Below are 27,182 nucleotides of genomic sequence, written 5' to 3' on the forward strand. Positions count from 1 at the left end.
CAGGAATCGAAAGGGTGTATTTCGGAAGAAAGCGGTGATGACAAGAACGAACGAGTGCTTACACAGTGGACAATGCCACTGACTCTTTGTTAGTCATCCTACTTTCTTTTGACTTTCATTCTAGCAGCTGTTCAACGAATGACAGAAAAGCTTATATCATATAGCAAAGGTCTATTCGATTCGTTGTTGCGACAGTTAGCTACCTCGTCGCTTCCGCTAGGACGCGCGGATTGATTGGAGACACTCGAAATACCACGAATCGGATCAGAATACACGGTGTCGGCATCTACCAGACGCAGACAACGATATCGCTTGCTATACTATTTAGATTATATAGAAATCTATTGCAAACAATTTAGGACATACGAATAAGCAAAGGGGAGGGGTTAATACACTCCCGCTGCCCTACTCGACCGTAATATCGTTTGCTAACAGCGTTATTGCTACTGCTACTGAGGCTGCTATCGACCCCAATGCCGACGACAAATGGGCTATAAATGCTATCTCCGCAGCGTTCGCTTCCTGTACGGTCGTTTGAAGTGTTTGCAAAACTTCAAGCGTTATGGCCATTTTCATCAGCCCATTTGTATATGAGCACGATCTGATACGCAGGTATGAGCGTATCGTTAAGGTTGGCCAGCCAGCCAGCCAGTCAGTCAGTCAGTGCGTCAGTTTGGCGCTAGGGGGCCGTCAACGATGACACCGCAGTGACATCAGCGCGACAAGCGGCGAACGGACGGGCCGTCTGACTTCACCGGAAATTTACACTTCGTGCTTCCATGAATATTACTTATGTTCGCATGCATTGATGGTCATCTTGTTCCGAAACAGGGCTAACGGCATTCATATCTGTAATAAGGTTCGAATAGAAGTATTTTACTGCAACAAGTGATCAGCAGAGCGTGGACAGAGGAACGAAACTTGAGGATCAATAATTGCACTACGGTGTTTAGGTGGTTCTAAAAGATTTTCCTGTAGTTAGCACCTAATAAGAGCACACTTTACGTACGATTTACTGACTGTAGTTGCTGTTGCAGTACAAGAGGCATATGTATATTAGCTATTGATCATCGCTAACAACGCCATTAATGGTCGCGGTATGGCCAGCAGCTAATCCTGCGTTCTTTTAAATAAACTGGGTGATTAGTGCAAAATGTGACTCTTAACCAAACTAACTATGCACTAGATACACACAGTGGTAATGCTCGTATTGATAACTTTATTACTACTTTGTATTTGGACTGCATTAAGATCTAAGGAAAAAATAAAAAAACAACGCGCTGCAAGACAGACCCTGGAAGAACCGAATATAAAGTATATAATTGTAAAGTTCATTCGAAATAAAACACAGGCTAATTTCTTTGCTGTAGCTGAAGTCGTGCGGTATCGGAAACCTTGGCAAGTCAAGTCCTCGAGCTTACAACCCGTCAAACTATCAGATATAACTCTTCGAAGAGTTCAGTAATCAAGAGTGTAATGATATTTGCTGTTTGCAGCGCGCTGCGCTTATATTCATAACGTAACCGCTGAAGAAGGACCACCGAGTCTAGACTGAGGACCAAGCTCCAGATTTTGCGGCTAATTAGTCAATCTAAGGCTTTACTCTTTTCTATGCATTGCTATAGAGAATATTTAAACGAATTGCTCAAATCTGGATTTATTGAACACGCCTAGTTTAGCTACTTATTTCTTTTTTATAAATACCTCATTCGCCTACCTTGTCGTGATCGTCCAAGTTAAACAAGGTTTCCTCCCGCCGAGTGAGAACTTTTATACGAGTTATGTTAACACATGTGTTATTTCACCCGCAATGAATCAATAAACGATCAACTGATACGGAGCTAGGCGCTTAGATTCACCAGAGGCTTTTCAAGAGCCTCAGAGATATTTCACCAATTGTTTATATCCACCAGTGCCAGGTGCAGCTCAGACCTTAATCTTCTGCTATTTCTGTATAATCCGAATTGGAGCCGGGTCGAAATGAATTCGTAGAACTCGTCGACCGTGATGTCTTACTTCGCTTACATCGTCGGACAGCACCATAAAGCCAATAATAGCTACTGTCACTTAACGGAATCTTTCAGCTTGCACGAGTCGACGACCATCATCTCACGTCAGTAACGACGCACAGACACACACGCAGGCAGGCAGGCAGGCAGGCAGGCAGGCACGCACGTACGCACGCACACGCACGCACGCACACACACGCTCACACACACACACACATACACACACACACACACGCACACACACACGTATACACCAACACACGTTCGTTATTTGTTCTTCTTTGTTTTCATTCGCTGAAGAAAAAGAAGATCACGGGTAGGAACACGGCGCGTGCGCACTCTTGCAGAAGTTGCCAATTAGTGAATGACACGAAACTTTCGAGCAAAAATCGCACACGTTTTAATACAGTTATTGCAGTTTTTTGCTGGATGAAGTAACAAACAAGATCGAACTAACACTGCCGCAACGATTTACACAGTGTCCATGTCGCAGTTTGGCCAACTGGTAGTATGGTCGCTGCTACCGGTTTCGTTGGCTTTCAACTACGCTGGCCTTTCGTCTTCGCTAGTTCTGAAGATTACTGCATGGACAAAACAGCACGAGCTGAAACATGAGGCTAGCGGCTATCCCGCGCGTTGGATCAGCGGAGCGCCGAGGAGTGGGAGAGGGCTGGACGAGAGGGTCCATCGTCGCTGGCATCGAAATGGAGCCAAGCACAGACAGATACATAGATGGACAGGTAGGTGGATCACAGTGGCATAGATTGACATTAATGATCAACCTACAGAGACGAAAGCGAGCCGAATAGCGGCTTTCGCTATTGAAGATCGCTGAGGGATTGAAAGAATGGCAGGCCACCAAGGCTGATGAAGTAATAGTGAATCGAATATAAAAAAAGGCGGCGAGAAAAATGTATGCAATGCGCCTTTTTCTTTGAGAGCACTCTGAGCCCGTATTTTGACAGAAATATGGGCAGACGATGGGAAGCATGCATTCAATGTACCCTAAATACTAAGCCTCAAGACGTCCTAGTCCAGATATGATCATCATCCCTTCGCTATACAGCGAGGGCTGTGTTAAAGCTAGCATCCGAAAAAGCATAATTTAGAGTTTTTTTTACTTTTCAGAAATACTTGTCTTAATTTTCTATTCCTTTCTATTTTCAAGCAGATCACATGGGACGTCGATCCTTAATACTACCTGATGAAATAAGCAAATAGATCGGTAAAAAATGAAATTTTTTTTTAAAAGCGTTTCTTTGTTGGGTTTTTTCCTTACATAGTTAGAGAATCGGGTTGACGTCCCTTTAACTGAGTGTGATGTTTCCGTAAGAAGATTTATTTTTTTTGTTCTCTGAATATCTAATGATTTCCTGGCAGTTGCCAAGGTAATCAATTCAACTTTAATGCGGTTGAAAATAGCAAACCTAAAACCCCAAAAAGCTTATATACTAGAGTTCACATAAGAATTTAAAAATGTGGCGTTTCAAGATAGGGGATAACCAAAACGGTGTATGCATAAACCTAATTAACAGTCGTCAAGGATTTTTGAGATCGGTCTGACTGATAGTACATACATTTGCGCGGGCATTTTCGAATAATACGCTGTTTTTTTTTGAAAGGACAGCCAAGCATTGCCAACGGATCTATACCCATTTCAAGAGAAAGGCGATTTAATTCAACAGTAACTAGAAGCTGATTGATGAGCGCGACCGGTTAAGCGATTTTTGGGGAGAAATACTTTCTAAGGGTCTACTATGCTACTCGGGTATTCGGCTAGGTGAGTCCGGCCGCATAAACACAAGAGGCTGGTGGGTCACAATATCCGTTATATGCTCGGTAAGGCTAAAAATGACGAAACGCAAATCCGAGGCCTGTAGGAAGAAGTTCAATTAAACCAAGGAACTGCATAAGGGCACGAAAAGTGGCCGCTTTTGAGATGATTTAAGTTATCCATGAAAATAAGATGTTAAGGGATAGTTTCACTATTACATGCTACAACAAATTTGCTTCTTATATCGCTCCTTAGAATTAGAGTATACGATTAAAATGAATTAATTAAGTACTAAAGTAACTAACGTACATTTTTTGACCGAGAATAACGAACGTATTGAAAAATTAGTCAAGTCTGCTAAAAGCAGACGATTACTTACAATATCGTGACAAAATTCATGATTCTTTTGTTTATTCTATCCGCTGTTAAACTATGACATGAATCAGTTGTAAACAAACAAAAGTTCATAATAACTTCCTAATTTTCGAATTTAATCAATATTTCACTCCGTGCATAGCATTATATAGACGATGCAACAATTCCAGAATTGGAAGGTAGGAATTTTATTAGGGTTATGTTTAAGCGATCTTGTTTCATATAATTTTTCTCTGATTGTAGTGTAACACAAGTGTCTCGCTTATAATATAAAATGATGCTTCGTTTGTCGTTATTATCACCCTTCATTTGGTACTTAAAAGTCGCAGTTCGATAAAGTACCAACGGTTCATGATGTTGTTACCTGTAATCTTTTAGAATTTGATCGTTAGAGAAGGTGTTGGTGCTAAAAGATTAAGAACAACTAGGAGCTATATCCTATATATCCCTGTCGTTGAAAACCTAAGCTGGACACTTCCTTTCAGCACGACGTAATGCTGTTCGGTACTGTTGGCGCACGTGAACAGAATACGTGATCCTATACCCACTATCATTTCGCCAGGTCTACCGTTGGAAAGTTTCCAATAAGCCGTATCGTTCTACAAGGAGCAAGAGCAGTTCGAAAAATATATACAAACTTAAAAAAGGACTATCGACCCTTTCCTTGTATTCGATAAAGATGAATAAAATTAAAAGAATGCAACTGGAAGAAAAAAAGCTAGAATGAAAAAGCCTTCTTAACGTATAATCACATATCCCCATAAAAATACAATCGGTACCACGCTTGTCTAATAAACTTGAAAATATGCGATGGTCCAGGGTTGAAATCGGACCGTAGACGCACCCCGTTACATTTTGGTAGGGGTCAGCGATCTCAAGCAATGCCCAAATATAGTACCAGACTCGAGATATGGATTAACTATATAATAACTTTCCTATGCAAACTGTTTCAGCCACTTTCTACAATAAGCTTCTTACTATGTGAGTAACCTCATTCTAACGATATTCATATTAAAAGGACACCAAATAACCTGCGTCCACCAATTTAATAACGTACAATTACCGCGCATACAACTTACTACCACACAAATTGATACATGTAGTGTTATTCAGTTGGTTGAAGTTTCGGTCTAGTAAGTTAGAATGTAATGCGTGCTTCAAATCATCAACGACAGCAGGCTGCGCGAAAGTGGGGTGTTCTTGATTTTTGATCACATTTCGTAGGTACAATGCAGCCTATGATCACATCGGGTTCAAATACATTTTGCTTTCCCCTGAAAAGCAAGCCGCATGAAATTATAGAAGGTAATAATAGTACCGTCAATAGAATATATTCAGCAATGTCCGTGTAGAAATTAACCTTTGCGCAATGAAGCGTATACAAAGAGTTACTCCTATGATCTTGTTCTACTGGCAATGTATACGGTGAACCTTCCCTATGTATCTCTCCCATATCCTATGAATTGGAACAGGTTGTATAGAGGATATAAGCGTACTTTTTGAATATAATATTTGTTGTACTAAAAAAACTCACTCTCTCCCGGCAAACTTTTTGTTTATTGAAACATATATAGGTTAACTAATTTCTAGGTATTTTCCAACGGGAAGTTCCTCAGTAATAGTAAATGTATATGGCGGCGATGTGGAATATATCTACCAGATGCACTTATTTAGGCGATGTTTGAGTAAGTCCAAAAAGCCGTGGGACGACCACGGTCCAGCTAAATATCTTCTTCTGCATATTCTGAATAGATAAAAAGGTAGCGCGTTCTTGAGTACACCATAGAAAGTAAGTTATATTCAGTAGTTTGTCGTGCAAAGCAAAGTCACATTAGGTCTTCAATGATTGTTGTTTTCTTTCCATCTGTGTCTCTTGTATACTGTATTATTCGCTGAGGCTTCGGAGGAGGGACGCCGGTAGCAGCTAGACCGAAGTTGATAGTCACCGCCTGGATATTATCCCGCCCTACTGAAAGAATGTGTTTCTTTGATTAATCTAAAATCGATCTTGATTAATAATTGTACTACGAGTTCTTAAGTTCCGCGCACCCTTGTTCAAGTAGATGACCAGCAGGATATTAGCCCTTATTATCATTTCTCAAAATCCATCTTTCGTCAGAATATGTGCTAGTTGCAGACAAGCGAAGAACTACTCAATGCATAAAACGCCAACAGTTGGCTCTATATGTTATTTAAAAGTTTTAAGTTGATCAGATCACACTAATTTATTCTAGCAATGTAAATAACTTACTATTTTTTTCTTTCTCCATATTAACATTGTTATTATCGCCGTTTTCTTTACGGATATCGCTATCCGCTGGAGCAACCTTGTGGAAAGCAACAGGGTAGTCGTTAGAATTTATTAGGCAAAAGATCTACTGAAATACGTTCAATAGGTTGCTGCTAGAAGATAGTGAAAGGAGACCTACTGCTTATACATATACTTTGTTTTAGGTATTATTATCATGCAAAATTGCCGAAGCGATGGTGTTAATCGCAACCTAAATATCTATTTACGTCTTGCGTCGCATCAAAGGTTTTCGACGAATTCGCCTCTATCGCCTTGTCAGCTCCCTTGGCCGGCGTCGGCTGTTCTTCTTGCATATCAAGGGTAAATCTGTCGAAAGCGCCTTCCTTGTCAGCATTCGAGAAGTCAGTGTTTTCGCTGGGGCTGGTACCGTCGTTCTCAATAGACGCTGTAGCAAACTCAGAAGCAGCATTCTCTTTTAAATGCTTAGGAATATCTGTTACGCTTTCCGTGATAGTCGTTTGTACTGATGGAGGTGTTGTGCTGGGAGAATCTGTATCGGTCGATGATTCTTCAACTTCATTGACTGCGCCGAGTGCAGATCCTGACGAGGACTGCACCATTTCACTAATTTTAGGAACGGTTTGTTGCTGATCTTCACCCACATCCTGGCACACGTCTCATTGAACCCAAACGATGTACCCCAGTACTGAGATGATCTGATTTAGAGAACTTTCTGTACTTGTATTTACCCAGAAGAAAAGGCTATGATAGTACTCGTAGAGATTTGTCCACTAGCCGTATAAAGTCAATCAGTTTCGCTCCGAGCACAGCTCGTGCTTAATTAGTTTACGGTGTTATCTGGATCCGTGAGAAGAGAAACAAATCTGTTCAGTTGATATGGGTGTGATTCTGTTATTATTAACAATGTATAAAATAACGTAGCTCTACAATAATCAAAGTCACCCAGAGAAATTCAATTTGTTTGGAACACCTTCGTTGCGAGCAGCGTCCACAGCGACAAGCCGCGGTATCGTTGCATAGCACAGCCTGAAGCCTTGAAGTAAGCAATTTGGGTCTACAGGGCTGCAGGCGATGTTCAACGCTTTTTGTTTGGCCCGGATTTTCACTGGGGGACTAGAGTGCGCTTGCGAATGGTTTCAGACCTAAACTAGCTTACTCTAATTGAAAATAAGTAGGCTTAGATAATATAATAATTGACGCCAGCATAAAATACTATATAATGCTTTACCTTGTCAAGCCTCACAATGTCCCTTGTAGCTGATAGATTGAGGACCTGCCTGAATCTGTGAAGGTCTTGTCGAGTTTGGCTATCTCTCAGTCGAGCGTTAGTCACCAACGACATTTGGCTCTTAATTTCATCTGTCGTTCGACGTTGAGGCAAGCTGCCTCTGCGCTTAAGCAGGTGCTTTTTAAGTTTGGTTAGATCAGGGAGATCCAGTTCAAGGGTACAGCTGTCTGGATAAGTACATTCATAACCTAGTTTAGGTGAGAGGTATCTACGTTTAAAAAGAACAATAATATGTGTTTACCACGCCGACCTATTTTGTATTGGCACTGATTTCGAAAAGTATAAGTGTTTCACTTGAAATAAATAGACAAATCTCTTTTTTCTCTAGTTTCCATTTTGAGCAAAATATTATTGTCTACGTACTAGTTCTGGGCCGGGTCATCACCACCAGTGACTGGGATCTTTGTTTTTTACCATCTTCTCTCTCCCGGTCAAGCTCGGGAGTGTAATCCGCCCTCTCGACACCCTGAAAACGTGTACAAGGCTCTATCAGCGAATGCGCTGAAATAAGACGGTCATGATTTCATTATATCGATTTCTGTTTCGAGCTTGAATGCAGTGCAGTAAAATCAATTATACACACATTATGCACACATGTACGTCTATACTGTTGTGCTTAAATGAATAATTAACCTTTGACATGAATCTATTGTACTTAAGAACGTGACTGGTTCTATCACTAATTCAGTCATTCTTTCCAACCGCGTTTGCATATTTCTATAGAATCATAAATTAAAGGCAACTTGGCTTATCACCTGTTCTCAGTTTAATGAGAATGTGCTGGAGTACAGCTAAGATAGTTTGCTATGTACCTCGTAGAGACAATTATCTTGCCAAGGTTCATTTTTCATGGCAGACTGTTGCATCGGAGCAGCATTTGAAGGCCTTGGCGTACCCCGAATTCCTCCTACCGTAAGCTCATTTTTAGCCTTTATGATTTCCTGCTCGATATATGACAATGCAACAGTTAAACAAATGGGCAAGCATAGGAATTAGCACCGGCAATAAATATCAGGCTGAAGCGTCTCCATATTTTCAACGTCCTATGCATGACTTGAGTCCCGCTTGGAGCTCTGGAAGGGACCTAAATTCTCGCACGTATAGAAGTAAATAGGCTACCTAGATGGATCGATATGAGAACAAGGGTGAAAGAGGTATTTCTCACATCGGAAATGGTTATCGTCTTCGTCGCGAAATCGTCGTCTCGGGCTTCAAACTCCTCTAGGCTAATATCATGAAGGGCACCCAAGCTTAACAGCGTTGCCTGTTGGGCTTTGCGTTCGTCCTCAAGATTGCTGAAAATTTCTTTAATTTTTGCTTGCACTGTTTCTAGTAGAAGAACTGCACTAGGACAGAACAGGTAGAGAACTCCACAACCGGTCGAACTGTTCCTGCGATGATTCCAAGAAAAGGCTGCACTTACTGCGAGCAAGAACTTTTTCTTCCTTTAGTTAATTAAATATACCTAGGCGTAAATATTACGACATTATTATATAAATAATTAGCTAAGTTAAGCTGTCTGAGTTGTATAACTATATTTCATAAGCGTTATAAGGTTCGAACCAGTGATAGCTGACTTCTATGGCCGTGCCCTTGAAAGTTGTAGCGGGTTCGGACCAGCGTACCAATACAGTCTTATTGTCATATGAATGTGTTAGGTTGTTTAATAGATAATGGTCATTTTTTATGTGACAAAACAGCAGAACCTTGCTGAAATTACACCACTTAATTAATTCACTATACAACGACTACACCCGCCGTCATTCTCTGCAGCATCCTCGCTCGCGTCTCTCCTAACCAGTTCGTTCGTTTCACCCGGCTAGAAATATTCAGATCTGGTATTTGCCCCCTTATTGTCAAATGTATTGTTCTGCATTTTATTTGCGGAAGATTTGAAAAAATGATAATCTATTGTTACTTTCAGATGGAGCTGTGGCTTAACTGCAGTCTCAGGCGTATCGTCCGGAGCTACCCATATTGACACATGTACATCATAACTTGTTACCCTTAATAATTTTATCTGCGAGTCTGCTATTGCGCTGTTGTGTTGGCCGGTACTTGATAACGTGTCGTAAAATTGAGAAAAGCCACGTTTCCTTCTGCGTTCAACTCAGGCAAAAAGCATACTCGCTCTCAATATTTGAGAAAACCGACCCAAAGTAGCTAGCATAGACCCGGTAATTCGCAAGTTAGCTACTGGTTGTCTTCCTTCTAAAGTAACTTTTGATAGGCTTCGTTAATTTTATGTGGCCAGCCCTGGCAAAATGCATTCGCCTTTAAAGATGCCGCCTTTGAGCTTTGCAAACTACACCTAAGAAATGCTCATCATACAACGCGCATCGCAAACGTTTGGGCCTAGTTCGAAAGCCTCCTGGCCTTGGCAGGCGGCGGAAAAGTAGATCTTAAAGATGCACTTTCTTTCGCCGAGTACAGCCATCCTTGAGCATGAACTCAAGACAAAGATCCATCCGCCGCACAAGGAACTTGTGGCTGACCCGTAGGAACGAGCCGTGTGTGGAGCTGAGCCAGCAGGAAAGGAAGAAGGTGTCCGTTACTCATTTGATGAACTAACAGTGCTGTCATGCTTCAGTAGGTGACACGCAGGTAGGTTTCATTTAGAACGTCAGTGCAATCCACTAGGGAATCTGCCCTTTTGGTCGAGTGGAACGGACCGTGCAGTCGATGTCGGTTACTTCTAGACGTGCCGATGGCACTTCGGCTTTGTTTGATACCAGGCGCGTGCTCACTATTACTGCCGTCGTGGTAGAATGATTCTTTTACTTTCAAATTCGTTAATTAGTAGTACGAGCTGATCGAAGCAGACGGCTTGAGCAACCGGGTCGCCTATCCAATGAAAGCGGGCGTGGGACAATTTTTTACCAGGTGTATTGTTTAGTCATTTCAATACGAATTTATAGCGCGGGCCAGGTAGAAAGCCGGAACGGCTAGACGAGATCCGTTAGTATAACTAACGCCACATCTTTAACGACGCGTCAGTGGCTGGTGCAGTTATATACAAGAATATGATTTGTCGTCATAAGTATTTTTTCGAATTGTCCATTGAAACTGAATTGAGGACATTTGAAGATATTCTACGTACTCCCCGAGGTGAACGCTGAGGAGTCGACCGGTGTCGATTTGCGAAGCTTTGAACGCATCCAGTTTGCGTATCGTGTGCAGATACCATTCCTGAACAATATATCTTCCATTATAATCAAACATCATAAGTTTGTTTTCTCGCACAGTTAAATGGCCATAACTGCCGAGCAGTTCGCATGATACAGAGTAATTGTTGTCGATTACGGACACCTCGAACAGTTTTCCAGCAGCTGTAAGGGATTTAAGCGGATGTGAGGTTCGGGCCTGCTAAATGATACGAAATTAGAATTTTCAGTCTGACCTAGAATCTCGAAAACATCAATCGACTCGTTTCCGATACCTATTCAACTATGCAAAGGTCTATAATAGTCCTTAGTGCTATTTTGACATACGTTTACAGTACCTTGTCAAGTTAAAACACTCCGTAGAGAAATATCATGTATAAAAGCCGCAACTAAAAAGCTTTTGGTGCATTTCAATGTAACGTACAAGTCTCCAACTCGACCCCCTTGTCAACAGGCCACAGGGTGCTTCTAATACGCTTCATCCATTCCTGACTCTCACTCTCCGAATTTCCGCTAAGGTAGAGTAAATCCTTGCCTTTGAATCGAATTCCAAATGGATGATTCTTGCTCCTCGACGTACACCGATATACCAGTGTGTCTGTAAAACAGTTTTGTAGCAGACGTGAATGGACGTTTCACGGGCTGAACATCAAACCAAGCTCAATTCAAACCCGTGATGAAAAAATCCAATAATGATGTGATGTAATGTAATGATGATAATAAAAATATAATGACGGTGTTACACTCGCAACACTCAGAACGTTTATAGCTACTTCTGTTTCATCCCATACATTGCGTACTACCAAAGTTCAAAGTGTGTCAGTCACACTTTTCAATCTTGATATTTATTGGCCGATGTAACAATTGTTAAATAGAGTGTTTATCCTATCAGTACACGGGGCCTCGAGAAGACTGATAACGTTCTGCAGGTGCTACGGACGTACTAAAGCCGAAGGTCATTAACTGTAAAATAGATAATAGATAGATAGATAGATAGACAGAATATAACCGTAAAATAGAAAGATAAAATAGATAAATAGCGTACGGTTGCTGGCTATTACGCAGCATGGGATCTGACGCTTAGCTCAACTCCCGGAAGCTCTTCGAGGTAACTGAACTTCTCAATCACCAACGTGCTATTTAATCTTGTAGGAGAACCCAGAAGATGCGGCCACACCGCGGTATCGACTGCAATCACTGTGGTCCTCCGTCTGCTTGGGTGTAGCTTCATCATGGTTTTTCGATCTTGATTAGATGCTCCTTTTAAAAAAGAGAGGATATATTTTTCCTTTTTTGGAAGAAACTGAAGAAGGCGGCCTTGCCTCGTTGAATCGTTTGCGGGATAAGGCCAGGATTAGGACGCCGAGCTCAGTGGAACGATGTCACCTGACCCAACTACTCAGTCAAATTCAACTCGCCCATTTTTTGCATCCCAGGCTATCTAGATAAACTAGTGATTCAAGCTAAACTCGAGACATACACCTACCGTGAATCGCTTTCCTCAGGTAGACGAGGATTAGAAAGCAAAAGTCCAAATTTGATGGCATTAGTGGAAGAAAGAAGCCAGAATGCTTCGTGAAACCGCAAGTACGAGGCCAATGCGTGGCTCGTTTTTACGATGAATTCTTCGAAAGACTCGTTTGAGAGTTGAGGGAGAGCTCTTGTTTGAGCCCTGACTGATGCCTTATCGCAGCATTGCTGCTTATTCTTACATTGCAGTGGACTTCACATGCCCGTTACGAATCAACAATTACAAAATGCCATTTATCTTGAATTGGACCCATTTAGCTAATTTTGCAATAGATTTCCGACAATTATAGCGCAGAATAATTATGAACTACCGTTAGAAATTATTTCCAAGCTAACTCAGTATCGTATTTACGAAAAAGGATGCTTGAGAGCGCTTGGTTAGCTTTGCGTACCAAATGGATATAAACACGCTGTATCGAACCTAGTTGTTTAGGAAATGTTTGGGAAATAAGCGTACTGTAATTACCGTCTTGCAGGACAGACCTGCTGCTCGCACCTGTCTATAACCTGACCTTTATAGCAATGGTCTAATCAGGTTACCGTAATTCTCTTTTGCTAAGAAGTTTTCATGAGTAAAAATATTTTATTCGATAACCTATAAATACCAAGCTTAAGTAAGAATTATCAAGTGTAAAATTTTAGATAATGCCTCACTTTAATTCGAAGTAGGACCCTGTTTGCCTTCGACTTAGCTCTAGTATAGAAGGTCGTTTTTGTTTCTTTATGCGCAACTCACCTTTAGCATCGATAGTCCACATTTTAATGGGTTTAGCCGAACTCTTTTTCTTGCGCACTTCAATCCATGCTTCAATGAAGGTCTCTTTTTTGGTCTTCATTGAATCTTTCTTTACAAGTAAGAGATCGACCCATCGACGGGCCCAACCAGACCATGTTTGGCCGCTACGATCGGACGGAATAAGCTTGACCTGAACATAACCACCGGCCTTTTTGGTCACATCCCCCATTGTTGGAAACGATAGGCCAGAATTAGTCCTGGTCGCATGGATATAACCGATTGATTGCGGCCAGCGAAATCGTAACTCAGGCACCACCGGAAAATACGTATTCTACGCAGACTTATTACACATCGTATAGGATATCATACACGGTCCGTCGATATCGTTCAGCCGTCGCATGAATTGCCTAAGGAAGTGTAGCACAGGTGATACATGCGGGGGAGTATCCTTTCATCAGTGAATGCTTTGACCGTCGCTGAAGAGGCGCTAGCCAGAAAGACCATCTAAGCGCGTCTATCTATAACTAAGCTGCTGCTGATCACAGAGGAATATCACTACGTAATGATATAAGCTGCGAGGATGAAGCATTACGCCCCTGACCAGCTAAAGTCCTTAGGATTAAGAATAGCTGAAAGATAGCAAAGATGATCTATCGTCACTTTGAGCTTAAACATCAACTTGTCTGCGATATGGCGGTCGGCTAGTCGAAATCTTTGGTGATTCTTGAAAGAAATTTCGCAGCCCAGATTAATGGGTTAACGAAAGTGACGAGCTATTTCGTACAACGATGAGTCCAATACTGTCCAGAAAAACTGTGCTTAATCGAGCTATATAATAAGCATCTCGAAGCTAAACTACCGAATGGTTTTGTGGAAGATGGAAAACAGATTATAGACAATGTATCGGACTCACAATTAACGTAATATGAAATAGATATATATTACTACGGCATTCTACCTATGATTCTCTGTTAACGGCTTCAGCGTCTTAAAATCTTGATCGATACTTTTCGATGCAACGATTTCTATGATGATGCCTACCAAAATTATATACCCATAGCAGATTTGTTTCTGACACAGTGGGTCGAATTCCAGTAATACGCCGAACACCGAGCTCTGTTTGGCAGTTGTTGGGGGTCTTCACAATGTAGAAAAGGTTCGCTTTGTTAGTGACACTTAATTAGACGCGAATAATATCTTATTATAATAATAATTATTACTACTACTATTAAAATCCGACATTTTCTAACCCAAGTGTCTCTTTTCGCAAGGCTTTCCGAGATTTTTCTCTGCGAAGCTGTTTTTGCTCAGGTCTTTTCTTCAAGACAGTTCACTATGGCCTCTCGAGATAGTCCATTCAAATGAATCTCGGAAAATGAGTTAGTTCGCCCTTTGCTGAATGGCCCTTCTTAATTGATTAATTTTTATATGAGCTTTTCACTCTGCTAAATACTGACGTTATGTTAGTAAGCAAAATGTTTAACCAGACACCGGGTGACACTCGCTCGTTAAAAAAAATAGAAATGATCCCTTAAATAGCCCTGCAGATTTGATCGTGCATGATGGCTTCGTATTGAAAGATCAATTTTTTTCATAACTACTAGCTTTTCTGTATCATGTCTGTTCTAAACTTCTGCTAGGTAATGGAATTAAACATTTTCTGCTATGCCGTGTCGACTCATGAGCTTATTAATACAGTTAGGCAGGAAATAGACTTCCTGGAATTGTTTGAGGTTTCTATGCCAGCTTTTTAAAGTGGTCGCAGTAGCATTTCTGCCCGGTAGAATCGGTCGTAGATGTTTGATAAATAGACAAAATAAATTTGCTTAGTTAAAAACATGAGGATCGCATGTCAGCTATGATTTCGTGATCTAGCGGTAGAATTGTTCTGTAAAGACGGGTCTGTGTCTAAAGTCGTCATAACATTTGCCGTGGATTTTTTTGTTTGCATAATTTGCGCTTTACGTAACGGCTCATGTCTAAAGCCGCAACGATAACCTTCCACATGGCTATCTATTTCTTGCATGATTTCTTGGGAAACATTTTTCCTTATTTTTCATCGGTGTGAATTAGTTGCTAATTGAGAAATGTCTCCGTACTTTACCTTTGTACGGAGCACGTCATGCTATGACAGATACTATAGTTACCACAGTGTCTACAGAGGCCGGAGGCTGCCCCTCTGTTTCGAGGTGGCCGTCCTCTGTTGTCGTTATACGAACAAATTGCATAGGCAAATACTGGCAGGCTTATTCGAAGCTGATACCAGGAAGGAACTTGTAAGTTAATAATAATAGCCAAACTCTCGCTGTGTCAAGCATTGTCCGTTTCGAAGAAATAAAGCCTCCAACTAGATATTCTACATATAGTAAAATTATCATCCCAGTTGCGTAGATGTCTTCATTTGCTTTGGTTTATTATTATGGAAGCTAGATGGAGTGAACTGCCTGACGGTACGCAATACCTTGAGCTCACTAAAACGAAACTAAGATTAGTAGGAAATCCTGAACACGATGTGCGCAATAAAGCTGAAAGTGTTGCAGTTGAATTATAATAGATTATATAATTGAAACTTATATATATATATATAGCAATGACGAACGGACTGCTTTTGGCGTCCCTTGACCACTGTCAAAGACCAAAGAAACATATCAGTTTGATTGATATGCTTCATTACATTACGCTTAAAATAATAAAATATAGATAAGTGATTTTCAAAAAACTTTCGATCTGAACATTTAACTTAATCAATAAATTGACTACGGGTATTTTAGTTGCGATACGGCCAGGAAACTTCAGTGCTAGAACTGCTTGAATCTGTTATGGACTTTATAATATTTATATACAGCGAATTAATTACATTAAAAAAATTATTATATATGCGGTAGTTTAGCGTAAAAAACAATTCTAAGCCTTCATACAGTAGCCATTTAGCAAGCACTTGACTCTCGTTATATCTATTGGGTTGATGAAAGATTATCAGCTTTCAAGTATTTCTCGCTCAACTTTACGTTACTTACTTGAACGCTGCGGAAATACAAATTTTGGGAAAATACTTCCTGCGAAGAAGTCTTGAACTTAGCCCGGTAAAAAAACTGTTGCATGTCCGACTACTCGTCGTGTTTACTAGATACTTTCGCTATGCCAGCTTCGAAACGACGATGTAAAAATGTGGGCATCACCGTTTTTTGCATCAAGAGGGACCTACCAAGTTGCTTCATGGACATCTATCTCGAAACATATCCTGTCACTGTAAAGTGGTTTTTTTTTTAGGCTTATAGTACGCTTGGCAAAACTCCCTATCATCCATCAGGTTAGGAGATTACCAGAAGCTGATTCAATGCTTCAGTGTGTATGAAACGTGTGCATAACAGGAATGACGTCGTTTAATAACATACTTAAAGCCTCGATACGATGTTTTATATACAAGCACGAAAGAAAAGCCTACGTCACTCACTAATTGATTATAAGTGATCACTAACTTATAATCATTGATGACTGCTATACAAACGTAATGACCTTCAATACAACATACAATAAATATCAATCCGCAGCGCAAATAACACAAAAAGAAAAATGCCAAACAATAGGGCACGTATACTTTCCGTGTACATACGTGTGTGTGTATGTATATATATATATATATATATATATAATGATTACGTGCGCGCTAAAAAGTTTCCTGTAAGGAAGACTCCTATAATCATCACCTTTCTTCTAATGAAAGTATCGACAATGCTTATTCATAGAATGGGCAATTACTCTATGTGGTAAACATCTTGAGTCTGTAGGTAGGCATTTACCATCGCTGAAACGTAGCGTCAACAATTGGAATCAATGCCAGATACATTAAACGTTAAGCAGCCGAGGTTAGTGAATAGAGACGACTACGCTTTATTTCACACCGCTAAAACCACGCTGGCGAAAATTGAAAAGTTACAGCTGGAGGCTCTCTGTTATCCAACACATACGTACCAAGCAGTTTTTCTTTCAAGATCTCGACAACTTCTCAATAGAAGGGTTGTTCAAGTGTCAATTTAAGGTCGGAACTGCTTTTCGAGAGTTCCCAGACTCATACCCTAGATTTCAACAGCAAAAGACCATAAGTAACGCCAGTGCATACTTTTACTGAAAGTAAAAGAACCACTATGCCTGTGAAAAAAAATACTATTTCATACAAAGCGGTAAAATGGAGTAAATTTTTTTTTTTCTAAATTTTAACTTTTTGATAAGTAAATTTATCTTGACCAAAAGTCCACGCTGAACGCCCCATGCCTGGAGAAACCTGTGTTTTAAGTAACAGAAAACTATATATCCTTATAACTCTTAGGCCACGTATGGTACAAATTCCACAATGTGCGTCCTCTCCTAACTCCCGTTCGTAGGACTGGCACGTTTCGCTACCATTATCGCATAGACTGAGTAGAGCTAGTGATTCTGTCGCCATAGGAAATATTTCGACAGGAACGTGTAGGACAGCACAACATACGCCGCCTATATGCTCGACCGAATACTTTCGACGACTGAAGTCCATCTTTGATTCAGGCTATAGAAGATCAGAGATAAATCTTGGTGAAGCAGTATAGACACACATAATTGAATCTGACCACACAGATCGCCAAAGCAACAATTTCGAAACGTTCTTTGCTCAAAGCATAAATATCGCTTTTGTACTGTACAGTTTCCAATAGCGAGTAGCAGCTGATGTTTTATATATTTCACAACGGTTGACGTTTTGCTAGCCATTTAGTACTATTCAGACAGACACCGGTACAATATGGAAAGGCAACGAGCGGAGTGGATCTTGGCAAAAAGCGGACTAGAGCGTGCCCCGGAAAAGGCGGGAGCACTTGGCTTACAGGAAGGAAACGTGTGCGAAAAGACTATTAGCATGGTAGAGGGTGCTAGGTATCTGGATATATACCTAGACAAAGAGTTTTGTACGCCGCTTCATGTTAGAACGGTATGGCAAAAGCTAGTACGGCAACGAATGCTACAGCAAGGATTCTTCCCCATACATATGGACTAAGGAATCCGAGTCGCTAGTGCTCATCGGCTCGTTTGATTTGGATCGCCTACAGGCCTAGCGCAAGGCAAAACGAACGTACTGTGAGTTTTCCAAGCATCTTGAACAGCCAATATGTCTTGCTTGGAACATCCTCGTCGGCCACAAGCTTGAAGAAAATAACTGACTATGGAATAGCGGTTCTCAAAGCTTCAGGCACACTGAACGTAAGGCAACCGTGTAAAACGATTTTAAATAATGAACAAAATCTAAGTGATTGGTTGATTACGACTGTAGGACAGGGAGACAGCTTTGTAACATGACGAGGTTACCAATTGATAAGAAGTACGTAACCAGACGATTGTTGCCTACTCTGAAAGCTCTACGTTTTAGCTCACACATGTTATATATATTACTCATCGAAATACTGTCAAGCGTCGCTCAGCTTCTACCATAATGCTTACCAAAGATTCCTCAAAGGACTGCGGCAGGATAGCGTAGTTACCTCAAGTTCCCCTTAACTCCAGTTCTTTTCAATTAATTGCAAAGCGTTATAATATGTTGGGATAGCACGTCCTCATAAACGTTGTACGTGTGTAAATGGCTTAAGGCTAGTATAATCATCTATCTTTTCTGTTCAGGCGAGTCCAAATGAGCCTATTGTGTAGGGCTCGGACTTATGTTCATCGCCATGTGTCGACTGGTTAAACCGGTCGTGGTACCGGCTGAAATGTGTAATGGCTGATGTATCATTTTTAAACAGAAGCTGTTCAGTTTCTTCCTTTTTTATACATGCTTTTTATGCAGACAGACCCATATGGCGTTTGATATGACATTTTCTCATGAATTCTGCTATAGACACGTGCTCGAAAAACGGGCAGCTGCAACCCGTCAGTTACTTCAAGTTAGGTGTCATGAATTAGATCCATGGCAAAGAGTGTCTGGAAAGATATTAAACAATCCAAACAATTAAGGATTACGGCAAAGAATAGATAGCAAGTGCGTCTCCCCTTTTCGTTTGATATAGAAGTTGCTGGGTATTGTAAGTTGTCAGAATTCGACAAAGCAATAACCGTTGAACGTTCTCGACAGGAGCAAACTGAACGGCAAGCTGTTCATTGGCGGTTTGTCTTGATATCGACAAACATCAAGTATTAGCAGAACTTAACTTAGCTTTTGAATCTGGCGCCAAACCCGAGGGAATGTCAGCTGAACTTCGAACGAAAATCCGACTGTTATTTGTATCGGCGTTACAATAATGTACTATAATTAATGTATGGCATTACGAGCAGCTTTAGGCCGTGTACTCTATATCGGTATAGAAGAGAAGGGAACAACATGTATTGCAATAAAACGTGAGATAAAGGCAAAACAACGAGTTTAGATATTTATGAAAATTAATAATACTGATAAATATGTAGCCCTATTTAGAAACTAGGGCTTGGGCTTGTGGGATACGTGGCTTTGGCATGACAAAGAAAGCTTCCTAGGGCGCACTCTGCTTCCGTTCACAAATGAAGGATTTCCGCGCAAAATGGCAATTTTTGGTTAACGCTTTTCACTGATTTATATTTTCTATACTCTGCGAATACAATTCTCAGTGTAAATACTCCGAAAATGGAAGAAGCGAAGAACCACGTAGGGCCTTCGGCGAAAGAGGTGTTTTTCTCTGACTTGAAAAAGCTTTATTTTTTTTCCAAAAACATTTTAATTCGTTTGACACTTAAACAGCATATATCGAAAAATTCGCCGGCTAAACACTCCAAAAGTTAACTCGAAAACCGAATCGATCTGTTATTGATTTGTCACAAAAAAGACTCGACTCTCCCGATTTCAGCCAAATACTTAATCTTTTCTATACAAGAGCCCTTAACAGATGCGTGGGAATTCTTTTGACACAGTTTTAATAGTAGTACAATAATAGGTTTCAATAATAATAATAATAATATGGTGAGAATACATCGCTTTGAGAAAATGTTCATCCTTGTTAAGCTATTGCTTAACATAGTCGCAGGAATATCGGATATGCGGAAGTAAGTAGTCGCAACAAGTTTTCTAATGTACTCAATCCCAAGGTTAAATTTGCCGTGATGACGTACGTTTCGTCCCTAATACTTCCAAGAGGATTTCAATCACGTTAAACAGCAGCTCCTAATCTGAAACATCAAATTTCGTCAATGAACTGGAGAATTAAATGTATAAGACGTAGTTTAAGAACGCTCCATGGGTAGCAGATTTGTCTAATTTAATTTACAAGATGCTAGCTGTCCGCATTCAAAAGAGGCCATACTTGAGTTGACGAAAAGCTGTTATGGTCGGTCGAATGGTTCATATTTATAGCATCTAAATCCAGTAAAAACAGACACAGAATAAAATAGTTTACCCTTCAAAGTTGATAAGAAGACGTGGTATGTAACTGAAAGCGACCAGAAATCTACACCAGTAAATCGATATTTTGCGTTTATTATATTGGCTTATAGAAGAATATTAGTGGTTTTGTGAATTTCTAGACGTAAGCTATCATATTATGTCTAAGTTATACCTTAGCAGGATCTACCAGACTTGGGGCCCCTATGCCTGAGTGTCTTTCTAGTCACCAGACTTTGAACGAGCTCCATTACTGGGATACCTATCGGCTCAGCCACCACTGGTTTCACTAAATAATAGCAACATATATTTTTACATCTTTGGATGATACAAAACTAAGGTAAAATGTAAGGCACGGAAATAGGGTGTGGTAACGACGTTACGCCACTTAGTACTAGGAACCGATTGTCTAGTGGGATACCGTTAGGCTTACGTGCTGGACGGAAAATTCGGAACTTTAGGACAAGACGGAAATCGACACTTAACAGAAAACAGAATCATAAAATATAAAGTGAGCTTACGGCTGAAGAAGCTATTGTTTCAACTTCAAAAAAACCTAACAAATTTGAAGCTTCGTTTTGCAGGCTTCTAGCTTGAGTGCGCATCTACCTTGACTCCTCATCCCTCTCTCAGCTGCAATGTGGGTGTGCCGTTTGAAGTTTGAAAACCTGTTGCACTAGCGCACTAGGGCATCGTTTAGAAATCCTCACACGCCCCATTGAAGTACTTTGTTTCCGTTGATTGTAATTGGCTATCTGTTACGGTTAAGTAACGAAATCGGTTAATACTTACTTACAAGACGTGCAAGGTAAAAGTTCAAATTTGTTCTTATAAGAAACTCGGATGTCCTGCGCGGCGTCGGTTGACTGGCCGTAGCATTTAACAGAACATAATTAAGTTCTAATTGGTTTGTTGAGGCGAAGTGTTTCTATATTAGAGCCTATACACATATGAATGTATTGAAATATTATATTAGCTACGAGCTAGCCTTACCAGTATAAAACGACAACTATACATAACTGGCAAGGACTTTCTAACCAATGATATTTAATAGAATAGTAGAATTTCTTAGGCGTGTGCATTTACGTCTACGGTATGGATTTGGCCTCTATCGTTTTTTGCGAACACTGAGTATATTCCAACCATACCGTTAATTACCAGCACATCGATACTTATGACCCTGAACAACACGAACGACAAAGCGACTCAAACGCATCTATCGTATTTATTATAAAGGCATATTATTGAAAGTACTCTACGAATGATCAAGCATACGCTAAGGTTGTTATTTCAGATTAATAGTGTTATCGAATTCTGTTGTCTCGTGTGTGTTTCCGCTACCCGCAATCACTGCGACTACTTCGATTTGTAGCTTTTCTTTAAAATAACATTTTTATATATTAACATATGGGCTTATGTTAGTATGCTGTACGATGGGACCATCCCAGCATGAAATACTGAGTTGCAACGGTAATCGTATTGGTTCACTGAAAGAAACCCTGTCTTAGAATTATTGTCTTAGAATAAAATCCTACTGATATGAATGTAAACACGTTGAGGCTTTGAATGAAGTAAATGCAGCGGCAGAATAGCACGGCGCAAACTAACAGCTAACATTAAATATGTCTAAATGTATTTGTTTGCTTTTCTAAATAATTTTAGCTAAATAATGGCAATCGTGAAGGCGCATGCGAGAAAAGGCAATAAGGAATCAGAGAATGGAAGAAATGAATTTGAACAACAGACATCTGTAACAGTGCCGAGGTTTGACGACGAGGTACTTCTTCGTCGTTCATTTTAGCTATCAGGACATCGATTCAACTGATCCTTCCATATGCTGAAACTAGTTTCTAAAGTAAACGTCGTAACATAGATCCGGAACGATCTGATAACTGCATTAAGTCACCCTACGGGAACAATCGATTAGTTAAATACACGCAGACACATCCGTAACGAATTTCGAAGCATGGATATAATATTTGTCGGACTGACCATCCGCTAAACCCGTTAACAACCTCACGCTAATCAATAACTTGTCCCTTCAATGGGTTTCCAGCATCGTTTGGGATCGTCGGGGTTATTTCTTTATTTATGTATACAAGTGGCTGAAGTAGTCCAACGAACTGTCGACCCATCTTTCACAAAGCTTGTTAAAAAGCTGCGTCAAGCATCATCTCTAAGCTCTCATTTTTCATCATTTTTTCTTTCAAAATTGCAATATTGTTTCCTCGTTCGCGCTTCTCTGATCTGGTTTCCCATGAGACCTATGACTACGACACCCACTTCTGCGGTGGAAAAGTACCCAACTTGTAGTCGTCATCGATGCTGCAAAGGCGTTTGTTACTATATCGCGCGATGCATTTTTAAAGAATAATTTTTTTTTCTACTATATTTCTAATTTTTTACTACTTTCTCTGATCGATTCAGACGTTACTTTACCAAGCGCTTCTTAACTAGACGTATCGATACTGCGATCTTGAATAGCCCTCTAGTAATACCTAGGGTCAGTTACTCAAAATTCAGTTCTAAGCCCATTTTTATCTATTCTTTATTCGAGTGTACTGTTTTTTTACTTTCAGGCTCGTCAAAACAGATTTCCGACCTACCTCCCATAGTACAAACTTGCCAGTCATAAGCAGCCACGAGACACTTCGCTTTCTGTCAACAATTTAAAAATGGAATATTCTTTCATCGAAGCTTCTTAGTGCTCCATTAACGTACTGAGCAACTTGATTAAGTTTAATGGAACAGTCGTTTAATCAAACTTATCCTCAAGGTGTTTTGGATTGACATTTAAACAAACGACTTTAGGCCGAGCACGTATCCATAGTGCTTACTTACATAGTTAGAAATATATTTCTTTAAACTACGTCCAAAGTGATACAACCGCATTTATATGCTATTTAGTCTTCGGCCACGGATTTCCCTCCAACACGTGCTTCTATATCTTTACAGATCCCTTTTTCTTTAACCGATAACTAGTTACGCGATTGTGGCTTGGGCGTATAACATCAACGAGCCAGCGTGATGCCGTTCGGACTATCAACGTCAATTTTTTTTTCCTATCAGCATCAACATTGTTATTGTTTTACGCTCTGAATATGTACTCTGATGTACAGAGTGATCTGTCACGAAGCGAACTGCATCTCATCTACAGAGCCTTCGAAATCCTCTCAGGAATAGAACCATAGGCCTCTTCTACCTCAAAACGCAGTGCCTTCTCTGAGGTATCAACGCAAATCTATTAAGAACTCCTTGCCCTTCATGCAGTATTTTATCATCAACGTTGTCTTTTTATTCTTATATACTCGTTAAATTAGATGAGATTATCACAGGACTCCTAGTTGATGCCAGTCTCCTTAAACGGGTGCGATCGTAAGACTTGTATATATAGCTACGAATTTTAAGTTGGACTGAAAGTCAGGCTTTTGGAAGTGACAATTCGGCTGAGTCTCACTTAGGAAGTTTACCAGTAGAACGCATGTATCGTTTATTAGTAACGGAGTATGTTAAGCAAGGCAGTTAGTAAGTTCTGGTCCAAGCAGTTTTTTTTTTTTAAATAGTTATATAATCGCAGCTCAAATAATAACAATTTTAACAAACGAATTTATAAAGCCCAAATTCATACGGCTCTTTTTAAAAAAGTAAGGTTAGAGCCGTACGCTTCTAAATTAAACGGCCTTCTATTATTGTATACTAGTCATTGTATGTTTACATAAGTTTGTAAAGACTATTCTGGTGCATATCATACGTTTCCATGATCATTGGTTTTAATTTGTTTAAATACAAATGTTTTATCTAGAAGATAATTATAGTTTATTTTGCGCGTGTATGCGTCGAGAGACAGCTTACATTGCACTCAGCACACGTCGAAGAAGAAAATCTTCATGGTGCTACTCACACGAATGCCTTCAGCTTCGTTTATATGTGCTGAATTATGGAGCCATTTGATTCTGAAGTTGTGACCTGCCACGCGACCTTCAAGTCGAAGTGAAGCTCTAACGGAAACCCTTACATCAGACAGAGGGTCTTGAATTATAGGGCCGTCCATACTCGCAAATGAGGAAATCATTTCCACTATTTTTCTGCCGAAACGCCGTACGAAAACGCAATGACAACACAGTGTAGGAACATCGTTTTAAAAAGAATATGTCATCTATAAATCTGTCATCTTGTTGTATCACGTCTGACATTAAGCCATCTTTAAGCCAAGAGAAACACTCCGACAAAATGAATATTTTCCCAGTTCGCCTATTGTCTATTATACAATCATGATTTATTATACTCCTGCCCTGCTTCCGCGCATCAGCAGAATGGTCGTCATAAAAAAAACAAGTAAGAGACCCCGGGTGCCAAATTTGAATCCCATAGGTTTAAAGCTACTTTGTATAACGCTATTTGACTATAAGTATTCTTAGTCCTGCTTGAACCATTGGGCCTGTGATCGACAGGATGTACATTGGTGTACATCTGGATCGAAACACCAGGACTGTTTCAGTAAACCGCATATACTCATCACTTGCTGAGAGGAAATCAGCTAAGAATCATTGAATGATGGCTATTCATTGCAAAAAGATTATACTTTTACCGGTTTGTTTGTTTACACGACCGTAGCGTAGAAAGACGTTGAAGACGTAACGAGAGTGGACATGATTAAACGATCGTGAACCGTACCATGGAGCAAATGTGCACCTCATTTAAGACACCGACAAAAAATACAAACAATTTACATGAATCTTTTTTTTGGAAATTCATGCTTGTCGGACATTTATGACAAACACAATTATTTTGTTACTTACCTTGGAACTCATAAATCAGCACTGTAAACTTAAAAATTACTCTGGTCGGTTCCGACCGTAATGCAAGTCATGAACGCTAACCAAGCTGCAGACCGCAGGAAAGATTCTTTCAAAGAAACTGCGAGTGAGGCGCCCTGACTTTTAACCTTTCCGGCAACAGTGACTTCCCATACAATTGTTGTCTTTTAGAAGCTGAGTCTTCTCGCGGCAGCGAGCTCTTGTAATATCTTATTCGTCAGCAAAAGCTTGTTCTATTGCAGTGCTTAACGACCGTCTTCCATAACAGCGTGGCTTCGATATTTTCCGTGTATATATACGAGGCACTGTTTAGGATTCTCACCCATCGAGCACGGGAACTTTCCTCAGCAATGTAGTACGTGCAACAGCTAAGGGCTATACGAAAACGATCGAGCCAGGATCGTATGTTTCGAAAAGGCTATATCCATTACTCAGAGACTCGACAAAGCTATGTTTTAATTTAAGGCATAGTAGCAAGTAACGTTTCAACTTTAGCTCACGTTCACAGATACAGTAAAATGATATATCATTACTAGTTTATCCTAAGATGCTGAGCCAGAAGAACTTTGACTGGTTGAAATTGTGCAAAAATTATTTTTAGAAATTACGTAAATGACTCGCTGTTTATAATAATTAGAGTTCGATAGCGTGGTCATAATTAGAGCTATGTTTCTCATGTTGAAGCTACGAAGTTATTGTTTGGTAGCAATAGCTACTTTCTGTATAAGGTTTCATGAATGTGTCTTACCAAGTTATACTTAGCCATAAATACACATACAGTAAGCACGCACATACCATGCCGTGCACAGAATCGCTTGCAGCCGCGTGTAAGCGTCAGATACAAAATTGAATACCTTTTCCGGTCATTGTCCGAAGTAGAATGTTGCGTCCTACCTAGGTATAGCGTTCACTATCTATTAGCTTTTACGAGTTAAACTCTCACTCTGTTCTTCCAAAGTCTGTTCTCCATAAAGGTGTACATCCCTTGCGTTGCAGAAATCTATGCCCTTTGTATAGGTTTACATGTTTAGGAGAAGAATAGCACTCAGATAATTGAGCTATGAATGTCACATAGCTTGTGCATTAGGATTAGAGCCGGCGATACTATTCGTAGCTTCGTTCCATTATAGAGATGCCCGTTACACTTAAATCTGTTTTTGTCTTTGACCATACCTGTGACCGTCCCTTAACTTCCGTAACTTACTTATTCTATTGCCATACCTATAATTCCATGCTAGATAATCACCGGGATAATGTAATCAACTTGATAGATTTTTGGCGACTCCTGAAGGTCAGCTTGCCAAATTTTGTTGCTATACCCTTGATATGATTCACACAAGATCTTGTGGTCATTTTTTGCCTCCAAAATTCCCTCAGACTTCTGCTTGTTTGCTGACCGGCTGTTGGTCGAGTTTGCTGCACAGCTAATACATATAATAATATATAGAAAAAATGTCATTTGTTATGTCGATAAAAGTACTAACATCAACGTGACAAACAATATATATATATATAATAACGTGCCGCCTATCGTAATTTCTTCTGCGAATGGTTCATTACTGTTTGATGTAACCGTTGGCAGCTGACGCACTCTTATTCTTGCGGCAGCATAGAAGAGATTCGTACTGTCACTGTCAACTACGAAGCAGTGCTTTCTGAGTGGAATGGGCCCCCTGTGCGTGTCTCTCTGCGGTAAGCCACCTGCTAGCTTACCCATACGCAGCCGTTTGAACACACACAAAATGGCTATCACTGACTACTTTGGATGCAGGAGCCTCATTACGCCTGATTAACTGCAGGCGGCAGAGGTCCCAGAGGACGATAGTCGGATACCGTGAAGTCGCTGGC

General features: G+C 40.3%; 2 protein-coding genes across 13 annotated transcripts in view; one reads left to right on the top strand and one right to left on the bottom strand.

The window, feature by feature from the left end:
* LOC111254372 (uncharacterized) overlaps positions 1-27,182 on the top strand; it is a 144,257-nt gene that overhangs the window by 113,310 nt on the left and 3,765 nt on the right. For all 3 annotated transcript variants that reach the window (XM_086974935.1, XM_086974934.1, XM_086974936.1), the window contains one exon: positions 2,489-2,749. In XM_086974935.1, coding sequence (XP_086831061.1) covers positions 2,489-2,749 — 261 coding nt within the window. The remainder of the gene's footprint in view (positions 1-2,488; positions 2,750-27,182) is intronic.
* LOC111254371 (uncharacterized) lies at positions 4,323-13,674 on the bottom strand. Of its 10 annotated transcripts, none has more exons than XR_015317107.1 (12): positions 13,149-13,673; positions 11,307-11,480; positions 10,819-11,047; positions 8,884-9,109; positions 8,531-8,659; positions 8,082-8,184; positions 7,659-7,906; positions 6,676-7,020; positions 6,410-6,485; positions 5,816-6,127; positions 5,238-5,432; positions 4,323-4,529 (listed from the first exon to the last, which is right to left on the bottom strand). XR_015317107.1 is itself a non-coding variant. In XM_086974922.1 (10 exons), the coding sequence occupies exons 1-10, from the start codon at positions 13,375-13,377 to the stop codon at positions 6,101-6,103; spliced, it is 1,773 nt and encodes a 590-aa protein (XP_086831048.1). In that variant the 5' UTR covers positions 13,378-13,674; the 3' UTR covers positions 5,697-6,100. The 10 variants fall into 10 exon arrangements, 7 of the variants coding, with proteins under 7 accessions (XP_086831048.1, XP_086831047.1, XP_086831045.1 ...); XR_015317109.1 differs by having other exon boundaries at positions 5,216-5,432; XR_015317106.1 differs by having other exon boundaries at positions 4,323-5,432.

Source organism: Varroa destructor, unplaced genomic scaffold, assembly GCF_002443255.2.
Source record: "Varroa destructor unplaced genomic scaffold, Vdes_3.0 BEIS01000007.1, whole genome shotgun sequence".
NCBI lineage: Eukaryota > Metazoa > Arthropoda > Arachnida > Mesostigmata > Varroidae > Varroa > Varroa destructor.

Coding starts and splice junctions, on each gene's coding strand:
- LOC111254371 (XM_086974919.1), bottom strand. CDS start 13,377: ATGGGGGATGTGACCAAAAAGGCCGGTGGTTATGTTCAGGTCAAGCTT. Junction 11,481..13,148: donor GTGGACTATCGATGCTAAAG/GTGAGTTGCGCA, acceptor ACTGTTTTACAG/ACACACTGGTATATCGGTGT. Junction 7,021..7,658: donor ACATTGTGAGGCTTGACAAG/GTAAAGCATTAT, acceptor GAAATGGTGCAG/TCCTCGTCAGGATCTGCACT.